Raw genomic sequence first — 16,735 nt, forward strand, 5'->3', positions numbered from 1 at the left:
CGCCATTTTTCCCAGAGGTTCACAATGAGCTGATGAAGTCGTGGCGCGCCCCGTATTCTGCCCGCCTATGTACTACGAATTATTCAGCTCTCACCTCTGTGGATGGCTCTGAAGAGAAGGGTTACGAGCATATACCGCCCCTGGACGAAGCGGTGACGGCTCACCTCTGTCCCCCCACGGCTGTGGGTTGGAAAACTAAGAGGGCCCTTCCATCCAAGCCCTGCGGGACCACTTCTGCCCTGGCTGGCAGAGCATATACGTCCACGGGCCAGGCTGCCTCAGCGCTGCACGCCATGGCTATTCTCCAGGTGTTTCAAGCGAAGCTCCTCCGTTCTCTGGATGAGTCCGGTGTCGATGCACCTGCCTTCCGTGACCTCCGCAGCGCCACTGACTTAGCCCTGCGTGCCACAAAAGCCACAGCTCAGGCTATTGGACGATCCATGGCCAGCCTGGTCGTGCTTGAGCGCCATTTGTGGCTCAACCTGACCGAGATTAAGGAGATAGACAAGACGGCCTTTTTGGATGCCCCGGTCTCTCCTTCTGGTCTCTTCGGGCCAGCAGTAGAGGGCTTTTCGGAGCGTTTTACTGCAGCACAAGAGTCCTCTCAGGCTATGCGACACTTCCTGCCTAAACGCCCTAGCTCCACGTCTGCTTCCAGCCGCCCCAAGTCTGCGCCGGCTCAGCAGAACAAACCTGCCCCCTCTACCTCTCAGGCAGCACCACCCAAGGAACAGCGCCATCGTAAGCGCTCCTCCTTCCCGAGGCAACGTCAGGGACCCCGGCCTAAGATTACGCTGGACCCGACGCCTCCTAAGCCCTCCTGATATTTCAGGAAGGAAGAGGATGGGGCAAAGTCTCGCCACAGCCGGACCACCCCAAAAGCTCTTTCGTTCCACCCCCCCTCCGCCTCGTTCAGCTCCGGGCGTAGGAGATATGTTCAGTGTTGTGCTAACTGGGCCCAGTGCTGCGTCCATGCAAAACGCTATTCTTATGGCGAACACTATGAATATTCTACCTTCTCTAAGAAAGAGCGAAGTTCCTCTTCCACTCTCTCCGGTGCACGGGCCCCTGATTGGCGGCCCGTCACCCGATACCATTCAGCCCCTTGTCACGCGGGCCGAGGCCTGGCGGGCCATCCCCGGAGTGTCAAGCTGGGTTCTGGGAACCATAAGTCGAAGCTACTCGCTTCAGTTCGCCCGAAGGCCCCCGCGCTTCAGCGGGGTGCTTCAGACTTCAGTCAACACGGACGACGTTCATGTCCTCTGAGCCGAAGTCATGTCTCTTCTGAGGAAAGGAGCTAAAGTAATAGTCTCCCCCTCAGAGAGCAATTCGGGGTTCTACAGACGTTATTTTCTAGTTCCCAAAAAAGATGGCGGTCTCAGACCCATCTTAGATCTCAGGCTCTTGAACCTCTCCCTCATGAGACGGAAGTTCAATATGCTTACGCTGAAGCAGATCCTTGTGCAGGTTTGCCCCGGGGACTGGTTCTGCTCGCTGGACCTGAAAGATGCATACTTTCACATCCAGATAGCCCCCCATCACAGGCGATTCTTGAGATTCGCGTTCGAGGGTGTGGCTTACCAATATACGGTCCTTCCATTCGGACTGTCCCTAGCTCCTCGCACTTTTAGCACGTGCATGAATGCGGCGCTTTCCCCACTGAGACAGATGGGAATCCGGGTTCTCAATTACCTCGACGACTGGCTCATCCTAGCCCAGTCACGAGCTGAGCTGGAGCATCACAGATCCGTGTTACTCAGCCACTTGGAGTGCCTGGGTCTCAGGGTCAACTTTGCCAAGAGCTCACTGCTCCCCAGCTAGCGTATAACGTTCCTGGGTGCAGTTTTCAACTCAGTCCGTATGACGGCTGTAGAATCTCCAGAGCGTGCTCTGGCCATTCAGCAGCTCGCGGCATCGGTCAGGAACAGAGCCTACTTCCCTCTGAAGTTTTTCCAGAGGATGCTAGGGCTGATGGCTTCCGCCTCCCCGGTTCTGCAGCTCGGCCTTCTTCGGATGCGGCCTCTGCAGTACTGGTTGAAGTTCCGGGTCCCTCCTCACGCCTGGCGGCACGGCCGCCTGCGTCTCAGGGTCAGTCAGACCTGTTTGGCAGCTCTGAAACCCTGGATGAACCCTGTATGGTTCAGCCAAGGAGTACCCCTACAGGCGGTGTCCAGAAGGACGGTGCTCTCAACGGATGCGTCCAACACAGGTTGGGGCGCTCTTTGCGAGGGCAGACCGGCCTTCGGCTCGTGGTCTCACGAGGAATGCCATCTGCACATCAACTGCCTCGAGATGTTGGCAGTGATTCGAGCCCTTCATGCGTTCCAGGCACACCTCACCAGGGCGGTCTTTCGTCCAGCCGCTTATGCGCTCTGGCGAAGCGTCTTCTGGAATGGGCATCACCGAGGTTTCCATCGCTCAGGGCGACTCACATACCCGGGAGAACAAACTTGGGAGCAGACATGCTATCTCGGGGCAATGTCCCCTCAGACGAGTGGATGCTCCACCCCCAGACGGTTCTCATGATCTGGGAGTTCTTCGGAAAGGCATAGGTAGACCTCTTCGCTTCAGAAGGCAACTCTCACTGCCCAATTTATTCTCAAAGGAGGAGGATGCGCTGGCCCATGTCTGGCCCAGCACCCTCCTTTACGCTTTTCCCCCCGATCGCTCTGATCCCACAGGTCATCAGACGAATCAGGGAAGACGAGCACAGAGTCCTCCTGGTGGCCCCGCTCTGGAGGAGCCAAGTTTGGTCCTCAGAGCTGTTCAGGCTTTCCACAAAAGCTCAGTGGCCGATCCCCCTGAGACGGGACCTCCTCTCTCAGGCGAACAGGACGATTTGGCATCCCCAGCCAGAACTCTGGGCTCTGCACCTCTGGTCCCTCGACGGGAGCCTGCCAACCTCCCCAGGGACGTGCTGAATACCATTTCTCAGGTGAGAGCTCCGTCCACCAGACGCCTCTAAGCCCAGAAATGGTCGGTCTTTGTTGACTTGTGCTCTACACGCAACATAGACCCAGTGGAGTGTGACGTATCCCCGATACTGTCTCTTCTCCAGGAGCGTTTGAATCTGGGTCGCACCCCTTCAACGCTTCTTCCCTGATTCGTCTGATGAAGTTTACGTAGAAGCCATTGCAGCGTTTCACGCTCCTATCGCTGGCCAGTCAGTGGGACGAAACAACCTCGTGGTGCGTTTCTTGAGAGGTTCTAGGCAATTAAATCCTCCTCATCCTCTCACTGTTCCCACCTGGGACCTCTCTTTGGTCCTCAGAGCTCTTAAAGGGCCTCCCTTTGAGCCACTGCGTTCAGCTGACCCCAGGCCCCTGACGCTCAAAACCGCTCTGCTACTTGCATTAGCATCAGTTAAGCGAGTTGGTGACTTCATGCCTTGAGTTCGGGCCCAACGACTCCAAAGTCGTTTTGAAACCTAGGCATGGCTACGTCCCTAAGGTGCTCTCGACTCCATTCAGAGCACAGGTTATTTCCCTCTCAGCGCTTCCTCCATCGTCGGACGAGCGAGAGTTGGAACTACTCTGCCCTGTCAGGGCATTAAGGACCTACGTTGATCGATCACAGCCTTTTCGGCAATCTGATCAGCTCTTTATCTGCTTTGGTGGCCGCACCAAGGGGTCTTCGGTCTCAAAGCAACGTCTTTCGCGTTGGATAGTCGATGCTATTGCTCTTTGTTACTCCTCTATGGGCCTCGACTGCCCCATAGGAGTTAGAGCTCACTCTACTAGAGGAATGGCTTCCTCTTGGGCCTGGTCTAGTGGAGTTTCGATTAAAGACATCTGTGAGGCGGCTGGCTGGTCCTCGCCGTCTACTTTTGTCAGATTTTATCATTTGGACGTTCCGACCTTACAAGCTCGGGTCCTCTCGGTATGATCCAGCGGCCTCTATCGAGCTCCGCTTCATGCCACTCTGGGAGTTAACTCCCTTTTTGTAGTGTAACGAGGGTTCGATGGCTCCGGCCTTCTCACTTGCCCTCTGGTTCCCTCACGGTGCCCAAGACAAGTCCAGTCGTTCCCTGCCGTGGCATGGCGCGGTTGAATTCTTTCCCTATACGCAGTACGAGTGAAGTATCGAAAGGGAACGTACTCGGTTACTAACGTAACCTCAGTTCCCTGAGATACGGAACGAGTACTGCGTTACATGCCGTGCCACAAGGCTGCGGCTTCAGTGTCGTCGCTTCAGTCGAATGACCTGAAATCCTATGGCGAAACGCCCGCTTATATAGCCCTAAACTCCGCCCATTTCGGCGGGAATATTTGCGCGCTCTGTCGCCATAGGTCGCGCGGCTATGCCGCGCCGTCATTGGTTCAACAACTTGTCTATGAGTGAACCAATGACGATGCAGTTACACTGCGTTATTGAAAAAGGCTTCAGTAACGGGGAAAAAGGAGACCTTTCCCCATACGCAGTACTCGTTCCGTATCTCAGGGAACCGAGGTTACGTTAGTAACCGAGTATGTTTTCGGTACTTGGATGGAAAAAGGTATATGGGCAGTAAGTCATTTGATGGATAATTTTGGTAATTTGCTATATTACAGTGACTTTTGTGATAAATTTAATTTCAAGTGCCCAATTAGGGAGTACAATTAGTGATAAAGGCCATCCCAGCACCCCTGAAAACAATGATTCAGCAGTTTGTAATATATTCTAATTCTCAATCAGAAATGAGATCACTTTGCATTGAAGGTATTAATTTAAATAGCAAACAGTTTACAAATAAGTTTATTAGAAATATCTTATCTAAACAGTATTATCCTAATCAACTGAAAAGAAAATATGTTCTACAAGACTTTAGTGTGGAAAAAGCGAAAAAAATAAGGAAACGATATTTATCATACCCAATTCTTCCCAAGGCTAAAGAAGTGACATTCAAAATCTTAAATGACATCTATCCATCCAACTCCTTTTACATGAGAGATTTAATTGGGAAAATAATTCATGTGGATTTTGTGAGAAAGACATCAGTGTGAATTGGTAAATGAATTTTGGCTTTCATTTCAAAATTGGATACAATTTAAAGATATATTGATACATCCTTTAAATATGACCTTGATTAAAGTTGGAGTGTTTATAAATGAAAAAAATATAGAATTTTTGATAAATAACCTGATTGTGTTAGGAAAACACTTTATCCACAGATGCAAGTATTTAAAGGTTAAACCCCATTTCACGGGATGGAAAAATGATTTTAAGATATTTGCAAAATCCCTTCAATGGATGATGGACAGAAACGCCCTGAAACTTCTTTCGGCTTTGGACTCATATCAACTTATATGTTATTAGATTAAGACCCCCCCTTTTTTCTTTTTTCTTTTTTTTTCCCCTTTTTCTCTGTTTGTTCTGTTTTTCTTTAAATGCTGTATCAACACAAAACACTGATTTATGATTGTTAAATATGCCTTAAATGTTTGTATTTGAAAAAAGTCTATTAAAAAAAAAAAAAAAAAAAAAAATTCCGAATTGGTAAGTTTCATCAGGGCGCTAAGAAATATAGAGCTGAGTATCATCAGCGCAACAATGAAAACTAACGCCATGCTTCCTAATGATATCTCCCAAGGGTAGCATGTACAGACTTGAAAAACAATGGTCCTAGTACTGAGCCTTGCGGTACTCCATATTTTACTTGTGATTGATATGACCTCTCTTCGTTTACTACGACAAACTGATAACGGCCAGATAAGTATGATTTGAACCATGACAATGCAATTCCACTAATGCCAACTTAGTTTTCAAACCTATTTAAAAGAATATTGTGATCAATAGTGTCAAATGCAGCACTAAGATCCAGTAACACTAATAGAGAGGTACAACCACGATCTGATGATACGAGCAAATCATTAGTAACTCTAATGACAGCAGTCTCAGTGCTATGGTACGGTCTAAATCCTGACTGGAAATCCTCACAGATACTATTTATTTCTAAAAAGGAACATAGTTGTGATGAAACTGCCTTTTTTAGTATTTTTGACAGAAAAGTGAGATTTGAAATTGGCCTGTAATTGACTAATTCTCAAGGATCAAGTTGTGTTTTTTTTAATAAGAGGTTTAATAACAGCCAGCTTAAAAGTTTTTGGTACATATCCTAGTGATAAAGATGAATTAACAATATTAAGAAGAGGATCTATGACCTCTGGAAGCATCTCTTTCAATAGCTTAGTTGGTATAGGGTCTAACATACATATGGTTGATTTTGATGATTTAACAAGTTTAGACAATTCTTCCTCTCCTAAAGCAGAAAATTAATTGAATTTTTCCTCAGGGATACTACAATGCACTGTCTGACAAGATACTGCAGAAGACGGTTGCATGGTTATAATTTTTTCTCTAATATTATCAATCTTGCAAGTAAAGAAGTTCATAAAGTCATTACTGCTGTGCTCTGTGGAAACATCAGAAGGGGAAGCATTGTTTCTTGTTAATTTAGCCACTGTATCAAATAAATACATAGGGTTGTGTTTATTTTCTTCTAAAAGTTTTGAAAAATAGGCAGATCTAGCAGTTTTTAAGGCCTTTCTGTACTCAATCATTCTCTCTCTCCATGAAATGCAAAATACTTTTAGTTTTGTTTTCTTCCAGCTGCGCTTCATTTTCCTGGCTGCTGTTTTTAAGGCCCGAGTGTGCTCATTGTACCATGGCATTGTATTAATCTCCTTAATCTTTTTTAAATGCAAAGGAGCAACTGAATCTAATGTGCTGGAAAAGACAGAGGCAATAGTTTCTGTTGCAACATCAAGGTCTTCTAAGCTATCTGGTATGCTAAGGTGATGAAACTGATCAGGGCTGCATTTCCCAAAAGCATCGTAAGCTTAAGTTGATCGTAGCTCCATTGAAACCAATGGAGCTACGCTCAACTTAGGCTTACGATGCTTTTGGGAAACGCAGCCCAGGAAGATTATTTATAAAGCGATCTTTAGTGGTAGAAGTGATGGTTCTACCATATTTATGGCAGGGAGGCAGTTTAGCCTCTTTGACTAAATGTAGTATACACGAGACTAGATAATGATCTGAGATGTTGTCACTCTGCTGCAGAATTTCAGCGGCGTAAATATTGATTTCATGTGATAATATTGGATCTAAAGTATGATTATGACAATGAGTGGGTCCTGACACGTCTTGTTCTAACACCAGTAGAGTTTAGAATGTCTGTAAATACCAATCCCAATGAGTCTTTTTTATTATCTACATGGATATTAAAATCACCAACAACAAGGACTTTATCTGCAGCTAGTACTAATAGTGATAGAAAATCTGCAATTTCTTTGATAAAGTCTGTATGGTGTCCTGGTGGCCTGTATTCAGAGCCTGTTTAGTCAAAAAATCCACATTCAAACCAAAATAGCAGACTTCCTGTTGGTCGGAGCTAATGACTGTAAATTAGAAAATTATCCGGCTTAATGAGAACAATAAGTGTACCGAGTTTGGTGACTGTAGGTTAAACTAACCCCCCCACTTTTGTCAAAAGGTGGCGCTATAGAGGCCCTGCTGCCCGCCCGTTTCTACGGTTTTGCCCATGTCTGCTGGTTGATATCTCTGATGTGTGCATTGAGTTTCATGCAATTTGCATGTTAAGAGTCTCAAAAGCTTCCAAAACTAATATTAAAGTTTGATGCGTTGCCATGGCAACAGTGTTTGTGATATCACTATTCCCTTTCAAAGGTCTACATTCACCATGTCTTGACATTATTCTGGTGAAGTTTGAAGCAAATCGGATAAAAATAAGATGGTGATCTCAAAGCATTTTGAAAGTGACACACTTCTTGCTATCAGTTGGTGGCGCTATAACTTTGACTCACAATAGTCACATCCATGTGATCGGACTACTACAACCAACACACTCATGAAGTTTCATAAAGATCAATCAATGTATGCAGAAGTTATAACACACTTCCTGTTTCCCTTTTCTCGCCATAAATTTGTTGCCTCGCCACGGCCAAACCGTTCGAGATATCAAAAACCGCTGGCAATTTTTCATCATCGATGTCTTGACTTCATGCTGACCGAGTTTGGTGGTGATCGGAATAATCTCCAAATTACAATATATAATTTTTAGCACAACTGTATGTAACCCTCATTCCCTGAAGGAGGGAAAGGAGACGTCCTGTTGCCACAGTTGCTGTAACACCACTAACTGTCACAGACACGTCAGGTTCCAACGTCACCCAACCACAACGCTCACTGTCTCCAGAGTACTGATCACCGACACCTGCACCTCATCACTCAACTCATCAAGTCAAATTTATTTATATAGCGCTTTTTACAATTAAATCAACAGCACTATAAAGCACACACAGCACTCCACGTCCGGTCTCGTTCGCATACCCTCATTGTTATGCTTACCTCAAGGACTCCTCTTCGCATACTCACCTGTCTCCAGCGTGTCTCTTCCCTCTGTGTGCCTCGTCTGCTGTGTGAGTGTGTTCCCGTCAGCTCCCAAGTTCTCCAGCGATCTCCAAGCTCCAGCGTGTATCTACCTGCAAACAAAAGGACAGTAAATATACCTCATATTCCCTGCTCAAGTCAATCTACAACCAGTTCACGTACCTGTGTGTTTCACCCCGCTCTACTGTGGTTTAATAAAGCAACTGTTACCTGTTACATCTGTGTCTGTCTTCTGTCTACTGTAACACTAAGCTGCCAGGTCACCGATTGTGCAATGCAAATCTTGCATGCCAATGTCCATTGGCTCATTTAGTTTACAGTCAAAGGTGATTGGGCTCTCAGGCGAGATCCCAATTCGTTGGTACATTGACGTGATGTCTCCGTTCCCTCCTTCAGGGAACGAGGGTTGCATACAAGACGTTTTCTACAAAGCTGCTTTATAGCTGATTTGAACTCTTTTCATATTTGATAATCTGTTTACAGTTGCAAAGTACAACAGAACTGAATAAACACTGAATTAACTTTAGATGAACAATGACACTATTTACTTTTTAAAGAAATTGCAGAATTGTACTCTGCTTGCATCATTTATTCATTATTTTCCTGCTTATCCATGTAAAGTTGTTTTGAAACGATCTGCGTTGTATAACGCATTATATAAAAAAAAGGGAAAAAAAAAGGGCTGAGGCAGATCTTCACCCTGGGGTCTGTGGACCTTGACTCTGGTCGGAGCTGGATTTGGCCGTCAAGTCAAGTCATCTTTATTTATATAGCGCTTTTTACAATGCAAATTGTGTCAAAGCAACTTCACAGTGATAACTGTGTTTGTTTCTCTGTCGTCCAATCAGCAGGACAGCCATGAACCATCCCATGGACTGATTGATTCATAGATTAAAGAAGCCATTTCAAATCAATTGTTTATACAGACTTAAATTTTTTGTCTTCTAGGGGTTTGTTTGACTAGTGGAAAATTTGTACAAAATGTTTTCTGTATATTTTGAGTGTTACACAGTAAAAACATTGGGGGGAATAATGTGAATTTACTCCCTTGTGAGATTCATTCATGTGTGTTCTGTATGCCATGTGACTATTGTCTTCTGTAGAGCTACTTTATACCTAAATTGAAATTGTTTCATAATTAAACTTTAAATCGAGATAAACTTTGCAACATTGACACTGTAAAACTGCTTAAAACAATCTGTATTGCATAAAGATCTATGTAAATATATGTGACTGTTCTAACAGCAAGCATGCAGTCACAAGATATATTTAAATCAGAGAAAGCCAATGGAGAAAACTCACCTGGATCTCACCTGTGTGTGACTCACCTCTTATTCCACTAACTCCAGTGAAATGAGTCTGAAAGGTTTTGTCCAGGCAGTCAGGTGATGACAGCCAGAAATAAGAACCTGTAAAACAATATTTGAAAATGGGAATCCAGATGTTAAAGTATTTTATGTTATCTGCATCTAGATGAATGAGCTGGAGAGAGCAGTTTCGGCAGCACACACATATCTCCAGCGAAACCCTGGGGACCTTCTGCTATCTAGGAGTCTCAACTACTATAAAAGCCTGTTTGACATGGAGGAATACCTCATAGACCACGAGGAGCAGCCCTATGAGGTATTTATTCCCTCCTGTTTTCCTTTTTAACCTTTTTAGAATCACTCTTCCAAAATAACTAAATATGGATTCATATCCATTCTTCTCACCTCTCAGGCTTTATTCCTGAAGGCTGTAAAGCTGTATAATTCTGGGGATTTTAGCAGCAGTGCTCGAGACATGGAGCTGGCAGCTGCTGAGTATTTTAAAACATACAACATGTGTTTGCTGTCCTGTGAGGGGTCATACGATGTGCAGGAGTTTAAAGACTTTTACCCTACCTTAGCCGGTCAGTGATGACATGAGGCATTGTCAGATTTGGTTCAAATATCTGTGAATATAAAAACCTATCCTAACGAAAATAGGCTTGGTTCAAAAGTAACTGACTTTGGTTTACTTAAGAAGTACAGCAGTGATCTGACATAGGAAGTCTATATCATCACTGGTTGTTGAAGATTATTTTTGGTGCTGTTGTTTTTTTCGTATCAGGATTAATGCAGTATTCTCACTCTTATTTTCTTTCCCCTAGATTTCTATTTTGAAGTAATGAAGTGTAAAGTAAAATGTGAGGAGAATTTGATACCAAATGTTGGTGGGTACTTTGTGGAGAAATTTGTTGCCACCATGTACCACTACATGCAGTTTGCTTATTACAAATGTAAGTAACATAAAAACACATACACAAGCACTCTTCAATGTCGTAATGCATCTGCCAACAATAGACAAAATAAATATTACAATCTTGCCTTATTTCATATCAGTATGCAGATTTCAGAATTTATTGTAGGGGATATGCAGGTTTCTCAGGATCTCACATAAACACTTTCCAAGACTTTGAAACATCTACAGGTATTGGCACGATACACTGTTGATCCAAAAATGTGGAATAACTAACTTGCCCAGAACGGTGCATCATTCAAAAGTGGTAGGACATGATATAAGATAAGAGGTGATTTGAGAGCAATTATTGATGTTTTTGGTGTTGCATCCTGAAGTCCAACACTCATGTTCATTAAAAGTGGAGAGCACTATTTTCTCCCACCAGTGCTGACTCGGCTCCCTCTCCCATTTTGATGTTTGTACTCTCCCATTTTGTACTGTATATGAAGCTTTTTGAATTTGCATGTAGCATGGGAATTAAGAATTGGATTTCTATCCATTTTATTTTAAGACACATTTATGTGGCAAAGTGTAAATTAAATGTTCAAACCCGATCAGATAGTAGTCCAGTCACTCCAAGATGGCAAATCGCAAACCCCCATAGATCTGTAAATCGCAATCGCAAACCCCCATAGATCTGTAAAAGGTTTTCATTAAAATGATCACTTTATAAATGTCTTTTGTTCTCCTTTTAGTAAATGATGTGCGTAATGCAGCTCTGTGTGCAGCAAGCTATATGCTGTTTGATGCAGATGATCAAGTAATGCAGCAGAACATCGCCTACTACAGATACTACAGACAACAGTGGGGACTGCATGACGAGCATTTCAAACCACGACCAGTAAGTACAGACACACAAGCATATTGAACTTGTCAGTATACTTATCAGTATTACAAATATGTAGTAAGGCTAATGCTTCTGATGCTCAACATTTTAATCAAATAAAATAAAAAAAGATTGAATTTCCCCATCACAGCACTGTAGTGGTAGATACATTTTGTTTGTTAAATTGGCTTCTTTTAACTCAAACCCAGGAACAAATCCGTAAACAACATAAACTATATTTTGTTCTGGTTGTGTTTTAGTGCTACTGTTTTAACATTTTTATCTTTATGTCCATACAGGAAGCTCTTAGATATTACAATCTAACTACCAAACTGAGGGAACTGTTGGAGTTTGCAAAGAATTATTTACAGACAGATGATGAGGTAAACCCCATTGTGTCATTTAATTGCACAGTAGCTGAATCCAGTAACCCCGCGAACTGAATTTCCCCTAGGGCCATTTTCCTGGTCACATTCGCACCACCAATTGGAATTCTGAAGTGACATAAGCTGTCACTTACGTTCTGCCACACTGGTGCAGCAGATTTTTATTTTGGCACAGTTGACAACAACACAACCGATTGTTTCTGCAATGATGTGTTTATGTTGTGTTTGAGTGACACAAGCAAAAAAAAAAAAAAAGCTATGCAAAATTTGGTAACACTTTCTATGAAGCCTGTATTTATAATGCATTATAAGGGTATTCTTAATGCATTATAATACATGCATAATGCCTTATAAACAACCTTATATTATGTTGTATCATCTTATAACTAATCATCATAACAACATGTACAATACATTATGATACTTACCTATTTGTGGCTATAACTTTTAGGAGTACAATTATAACACTTGATGAAGTCTGCATTTATAATGCATTGGTATATTTAATGCATTATAATACATGCTTAATGCCTTATAAACAACCTTATAATGTGTTGTATCATTTCATGAATAATCGTAACAACAGTAATAATACTTACCCGTTTGTGGATAACTATTAAGAGTATGATTTATAACTAGTGGTGGAAAGAGTACTGAAAATGTGTAATTAAGTACAAGTACTAAAAAAGAATATGACTTAGAAAAGAGTAAATAAGTAGTTTGCTGAAAAACTACTCAAGTTACTATGTTACAAAATAAAAAAAAGTATTATTTTTTCTATTTTTACACAAAATCAGGTGAGGTTAGCAATATGGAGCACTAAACACTCTCAAGTAATCTGTTTTATTCATACTGGAAGCCCCTCACAGAATATTATAAACGGAGTTATTCTCTGGCCAAGAGAATATTCCTATTATAGCATCAAAGCATAAAACGATCGAAAACGTTAAAGTGACTTGGTCTTCAGTTGAAAGAACAAACAGAACAATCGAGCGTGAATAACGTTTTAATATGTGCAAACTATGAATACAGAGGTTATACGTCTATATATATATACAAGAATATACACACCTATGTACAAGAGTGGAAGTAGAAAAGGAAAGAGAGAAGGCAAGTAGCAAACTTACAATCAGTCCTAAGCCAGCACGGAAATCAGTTTCATCATCTAAGATTGAGAAACGGCAGTATACTTGCATTGGTTGTGCGTGTCGAATTTCAGGTTAGCGCTGGTGCAGTTCGTTGGCTACTTCCGTTCCGCGGGAAGGTTTGAACTGAGGACTTGAGAGTGAGTTTCGCTGGAAGATGGCGGTCCCGAAGCTGAGCGCGATGGCAGCCCGTGGTCACCGGAGATGTCCGGGAAGGACATGCACGAGGTGCTCGTGAGACAATCGGGAGAACACACAGAAGAATCCTGGTGTTCCTTTTTTATGACAGATAAGCCGACACACCTCCTTGAGGTGGAATGGCCAATGACATTGATGCAAAGTTGGCGGGCAAGCTCTTTCTTTGTTTGGTCTCCTAGATGAATTTGCATACTTTACGACTATCAGATCGGATTTCGAGATGGAGTGCTTTCTTTACAATATCATTAAACACATAGAAAAATGCATTTGTCAGCTATGTGACATCTCTCAGTGAATAGCTCGAGTCCGGAGCTTTAAAACGAGATCAAACTCGATAGATCAGAAAGGCATACACAAGAAGTTATGGTTTACAGACAAAATTCCCTTATTACAACTAACACTAGCACAAATACACTCATTTAAACACTAGGAAACATGCATACGCTTCAAAATACAGGACGGGTATATTTTGGCATAGTCGTATTTTACATATACAGTCAAAAATGTATGTTTGTGTGTTTATGTGTGTGTGTGTGTGTGTGTGTCTGTGTGTGTGTGTGTGTGTGTGTGTGTTGAAATGTGTTCTGGACAGTCTCTGGGGGGGTGCTCCTTTTGAAGTCTCCAAAGTTGGGAAGTTGGAGTTTTCTGTTTCACTTCGGAGGGTAACAAAGGTGTCAAGTGGGCTCATCTTCTCCAGTCTCTTTGGGGCCGAGCTGAGATTTACAACCCAGTCCAGCATGCTAAAAGTGTTCTGAACATTCCAAAGTTTGATTATCCTGATACGTGTGCATATGCTACATAAACTTCCAGGAAATCACTTATATGGACATCAGATATTGCTACAGCTGAATAAACATGCAGATAGAGACATTTTGATTGATGAAACATTTAGACAATAGACATAGTTGAGATGATATATCTGTGCTTATCTGTGTTCTTTAAGCCATCTTGGGTATTTTTTCATAAGAATAATGTATATCTATAATGCAATGCTAATTGACATAGCCTATATCATAGAATTTTATGACATAACAGGGTTCCCTTTCGATACTTCACTCGTACTGCGTATGGGGAAAGGTCTCCTTTTTCCCCATTACTGAAGCCTTTTTCAATAACGCAGTGTAACTTCTGTAGCATATGCACACGTATCAGGATAATCAATAACCTTTGGAATGTTCAGAATGCTTTTAGCATGCTGGACTGGGTTGTAAAAGCTCATCTCGGCTCCGACCGGTCTGCAAAGATGAGCCTGCTTGCCAACTTTGCGGCCTGGCCGAAGCTGAACAGAGATGTCCACTTCCAGCTCTTGGGACATCAAAGGGTCACTCATGTGGATTACAGACCAGATCACATTCTAACACACACCACACACACACAGACACATACAGAAACACACAAACATACATTTTTGGCTGTATATGTAAAATACAACTATGCCAAAATATATCCATCACGTAAACGTATAACCTTTGTAGTCGTAGTTTGCATATATTAAACACATTATTCATGCTCGATTGTTTTTTTTTCTCCTTTCAACAAAAGCCAGGTCACTTTAACGTTTCGATCCTATATCCTTGCTTTACGTTTGGATGCTAGAATAGGAGGTCCTTCTCGTGGCCAGAGAAAAACCTTCCTTTGATAATATTTTATGAGGAGCTTAATTTGCTGGACAAATGAACAGTTTCTCTAAATAATTATTAAACCAGAACTAATCATATATGATAATTGATTATAATTCGTTATAGTTCACAATATATGGTTAATTCCCCCTTGGGTCGGTATATGCATAATAATTATTCATAAAGCTTTATGAATTATTATATTCATATCCCACCCATAAATTGATTAATAACTGTACAATCGTTACACTGCATCATCATTGGTTCACTCATAGACAAGTTGTTGAACTAATGACGGCGCGGCATAGCTGCGCGGCCTATGGCAACAAAGCCCGTGAATATTCCCGCTGAAATGGGCAGGGTTTAGGGCTATATAAGCAGGCGCTTCGCCATAGGATTTCAGTTCTCTCTCCTTCAGCGACGACTTCATATAGCTCTTCGCTGATTTCCGGCTGAAGCCTTCGCCGCCTGGAAGAAGCTCGCCTGGGAGAAGCTCTCGTCGCCATCGAAGAGGCTCCTGCAGCGGACTGAGCTGAGACCGGCGGACGAAGATAGCGCCGGCGCCCTCGCAGACTGCCGCCTCGAGTGCCGCTCTCGAGCCGCCCGCTTCCTGCTTACGGCCAACTCTCAGCGCGTCTCCTGCCGCCATCCAGCGCCGTTTAACGAGCATTTCCCGCGGCTTAACGGCACTTTCTAAAAGAGCTTTCCCAGCGGCCCTCGCCGCTCTAAAAGAGCTCAATCACCATTTTCACGGCGGCGCCGTTGCCTCAATGTGGTACACTGTGGCACATGCAGAGCCCCTCGCTCTGCGGATCTTCGCTCTCTAGCAGCTGTTCACTGCGCTGCCCTCGTGCCACCTTCAGCATTTGAGAGCATTCAGCTCATCCCCTGCTGTCTTCCGTCAGGTGAGTACAGAGCTTATTTTTCTACTTTCTCGCTGGCGTTTGCTTCAAATGCCATCTCTCCGAACGCATCATTTGCCGGGTCCTCCCCCGCAAACCGCATTCGTTGAGGATGGTGCTCTCACTCGGGAGCACGAGAGCGAGCTCTCACTCTCAGTTGAATTTGACATGATGCTCTCCCCTGACTTAGGCGAGACTCATGATACATTTTCTATCTGATTGAGTTTATTTCTCCTTATCTCAATGCGCCTCGCTTGCCGGTCCCTCCCCCGCGAGCCGCGTTAGTTCAGAAATATGATATGACTTTCTTCCCTAGCTTGGGTGAGAAACATGTTATATGCTTAATTTAATGGAGCATATTTCTGCTGTTTGCACTGAGTCTTCTCTAAGTGTTAATTGCCGGTTCTGCCAGCGAGCCGTGTTTATTGAGAAATATAACATGTCGCTCTCCCCCCTCTTGGGTGACACCCATGTTATATACATTCAGTTTATATAGCAGATTTTTGCAGAGTTATCTGAATCTCTCAGCTGAATTTGACATGATGCTCTCCCTGACTTTTCCTTATCTCAATGAGCGTCGCTCGCCGGTTCTGCCCCGCAAGCCGCGTCGATTGAGAAATGTGACGTTCTGCCCCGACTCAGCCCGCCACCAGGCGCCATTCAACCTCTTGTCACGCGGGCCTGGCAGGCCATCCCCAGAGTATCAAGTGGGTTCTGGGGTATCTCAAGGCTACTCGCTCCAGTTTGCTCGCAGACCCCCGCGTTTTGGCGGGGTGCTTCCCACGTAACATAATTTTATCCACATATATATATATATATATATATATATATATATATATATATATATATATATATAAAGAAGTCTGCCAAGAACCTGAAACTGAGCTGCAGCACGGTGGCCAAGACCATACAGTGGTTTAACTGGTCAGGTTCCACTCAGAACAGGCCTCGACATGATCAACCAAAGAAGTTGAGTGCACATGCTCAGCATCATATCCAGAGGTTG

General features: G+C 43.5%; 1 protein-coding gene across 1 annotated transcript in view; it reads left to right on the forward strand.

The window, feature by feature from the left end:
- Positions 1-16,735, forward strand: part of p3h4 (prolyl 3-hydroxylase family member 4 (inactive)) — a 45,099-nt gene that overhangs the window by 14,969 nt on the left and 13,395 nt on the right. The window contains exons 2-6 of the mRNA XM_067412021.1: positions 9,865-10,014; positions 10,111-10,282; positions 10,523-10,651; positions 11,349-11,494; positions 11,779-11,862. Of these exons, the coding sequence (XP_067268122.1) occupies positions 9,865-10,014; positions 10,111-10,282; positions 10,523-10,651; positions 11,349-11,494; positions 11,779-11,862 (681 nt within the window). The remainder of the gene's footprint in view (positions 1-9,864; positions 10,015-10,110; positions 10,283-10,522; positions 10,652-11,348; positions 11,495-11,778; positions 11,863-16,735) is intronic.

This window comes from Chanodichthys erythropterus, chromosome 15 (genome assembly GCF_024489055.1).
Source record: "Chanodichthys erythropterus isolate Z2021 chromosome 15, ASM2448905v1, whole genome shotgun sequence".
Classification (NCBI taxonomy): Eukaryota; Metazoa; Chordata; class Actinopteri; order Cypriniformes; family Xenocyprididae; genus Chanodichthys; species Chanodichthys erythropterus.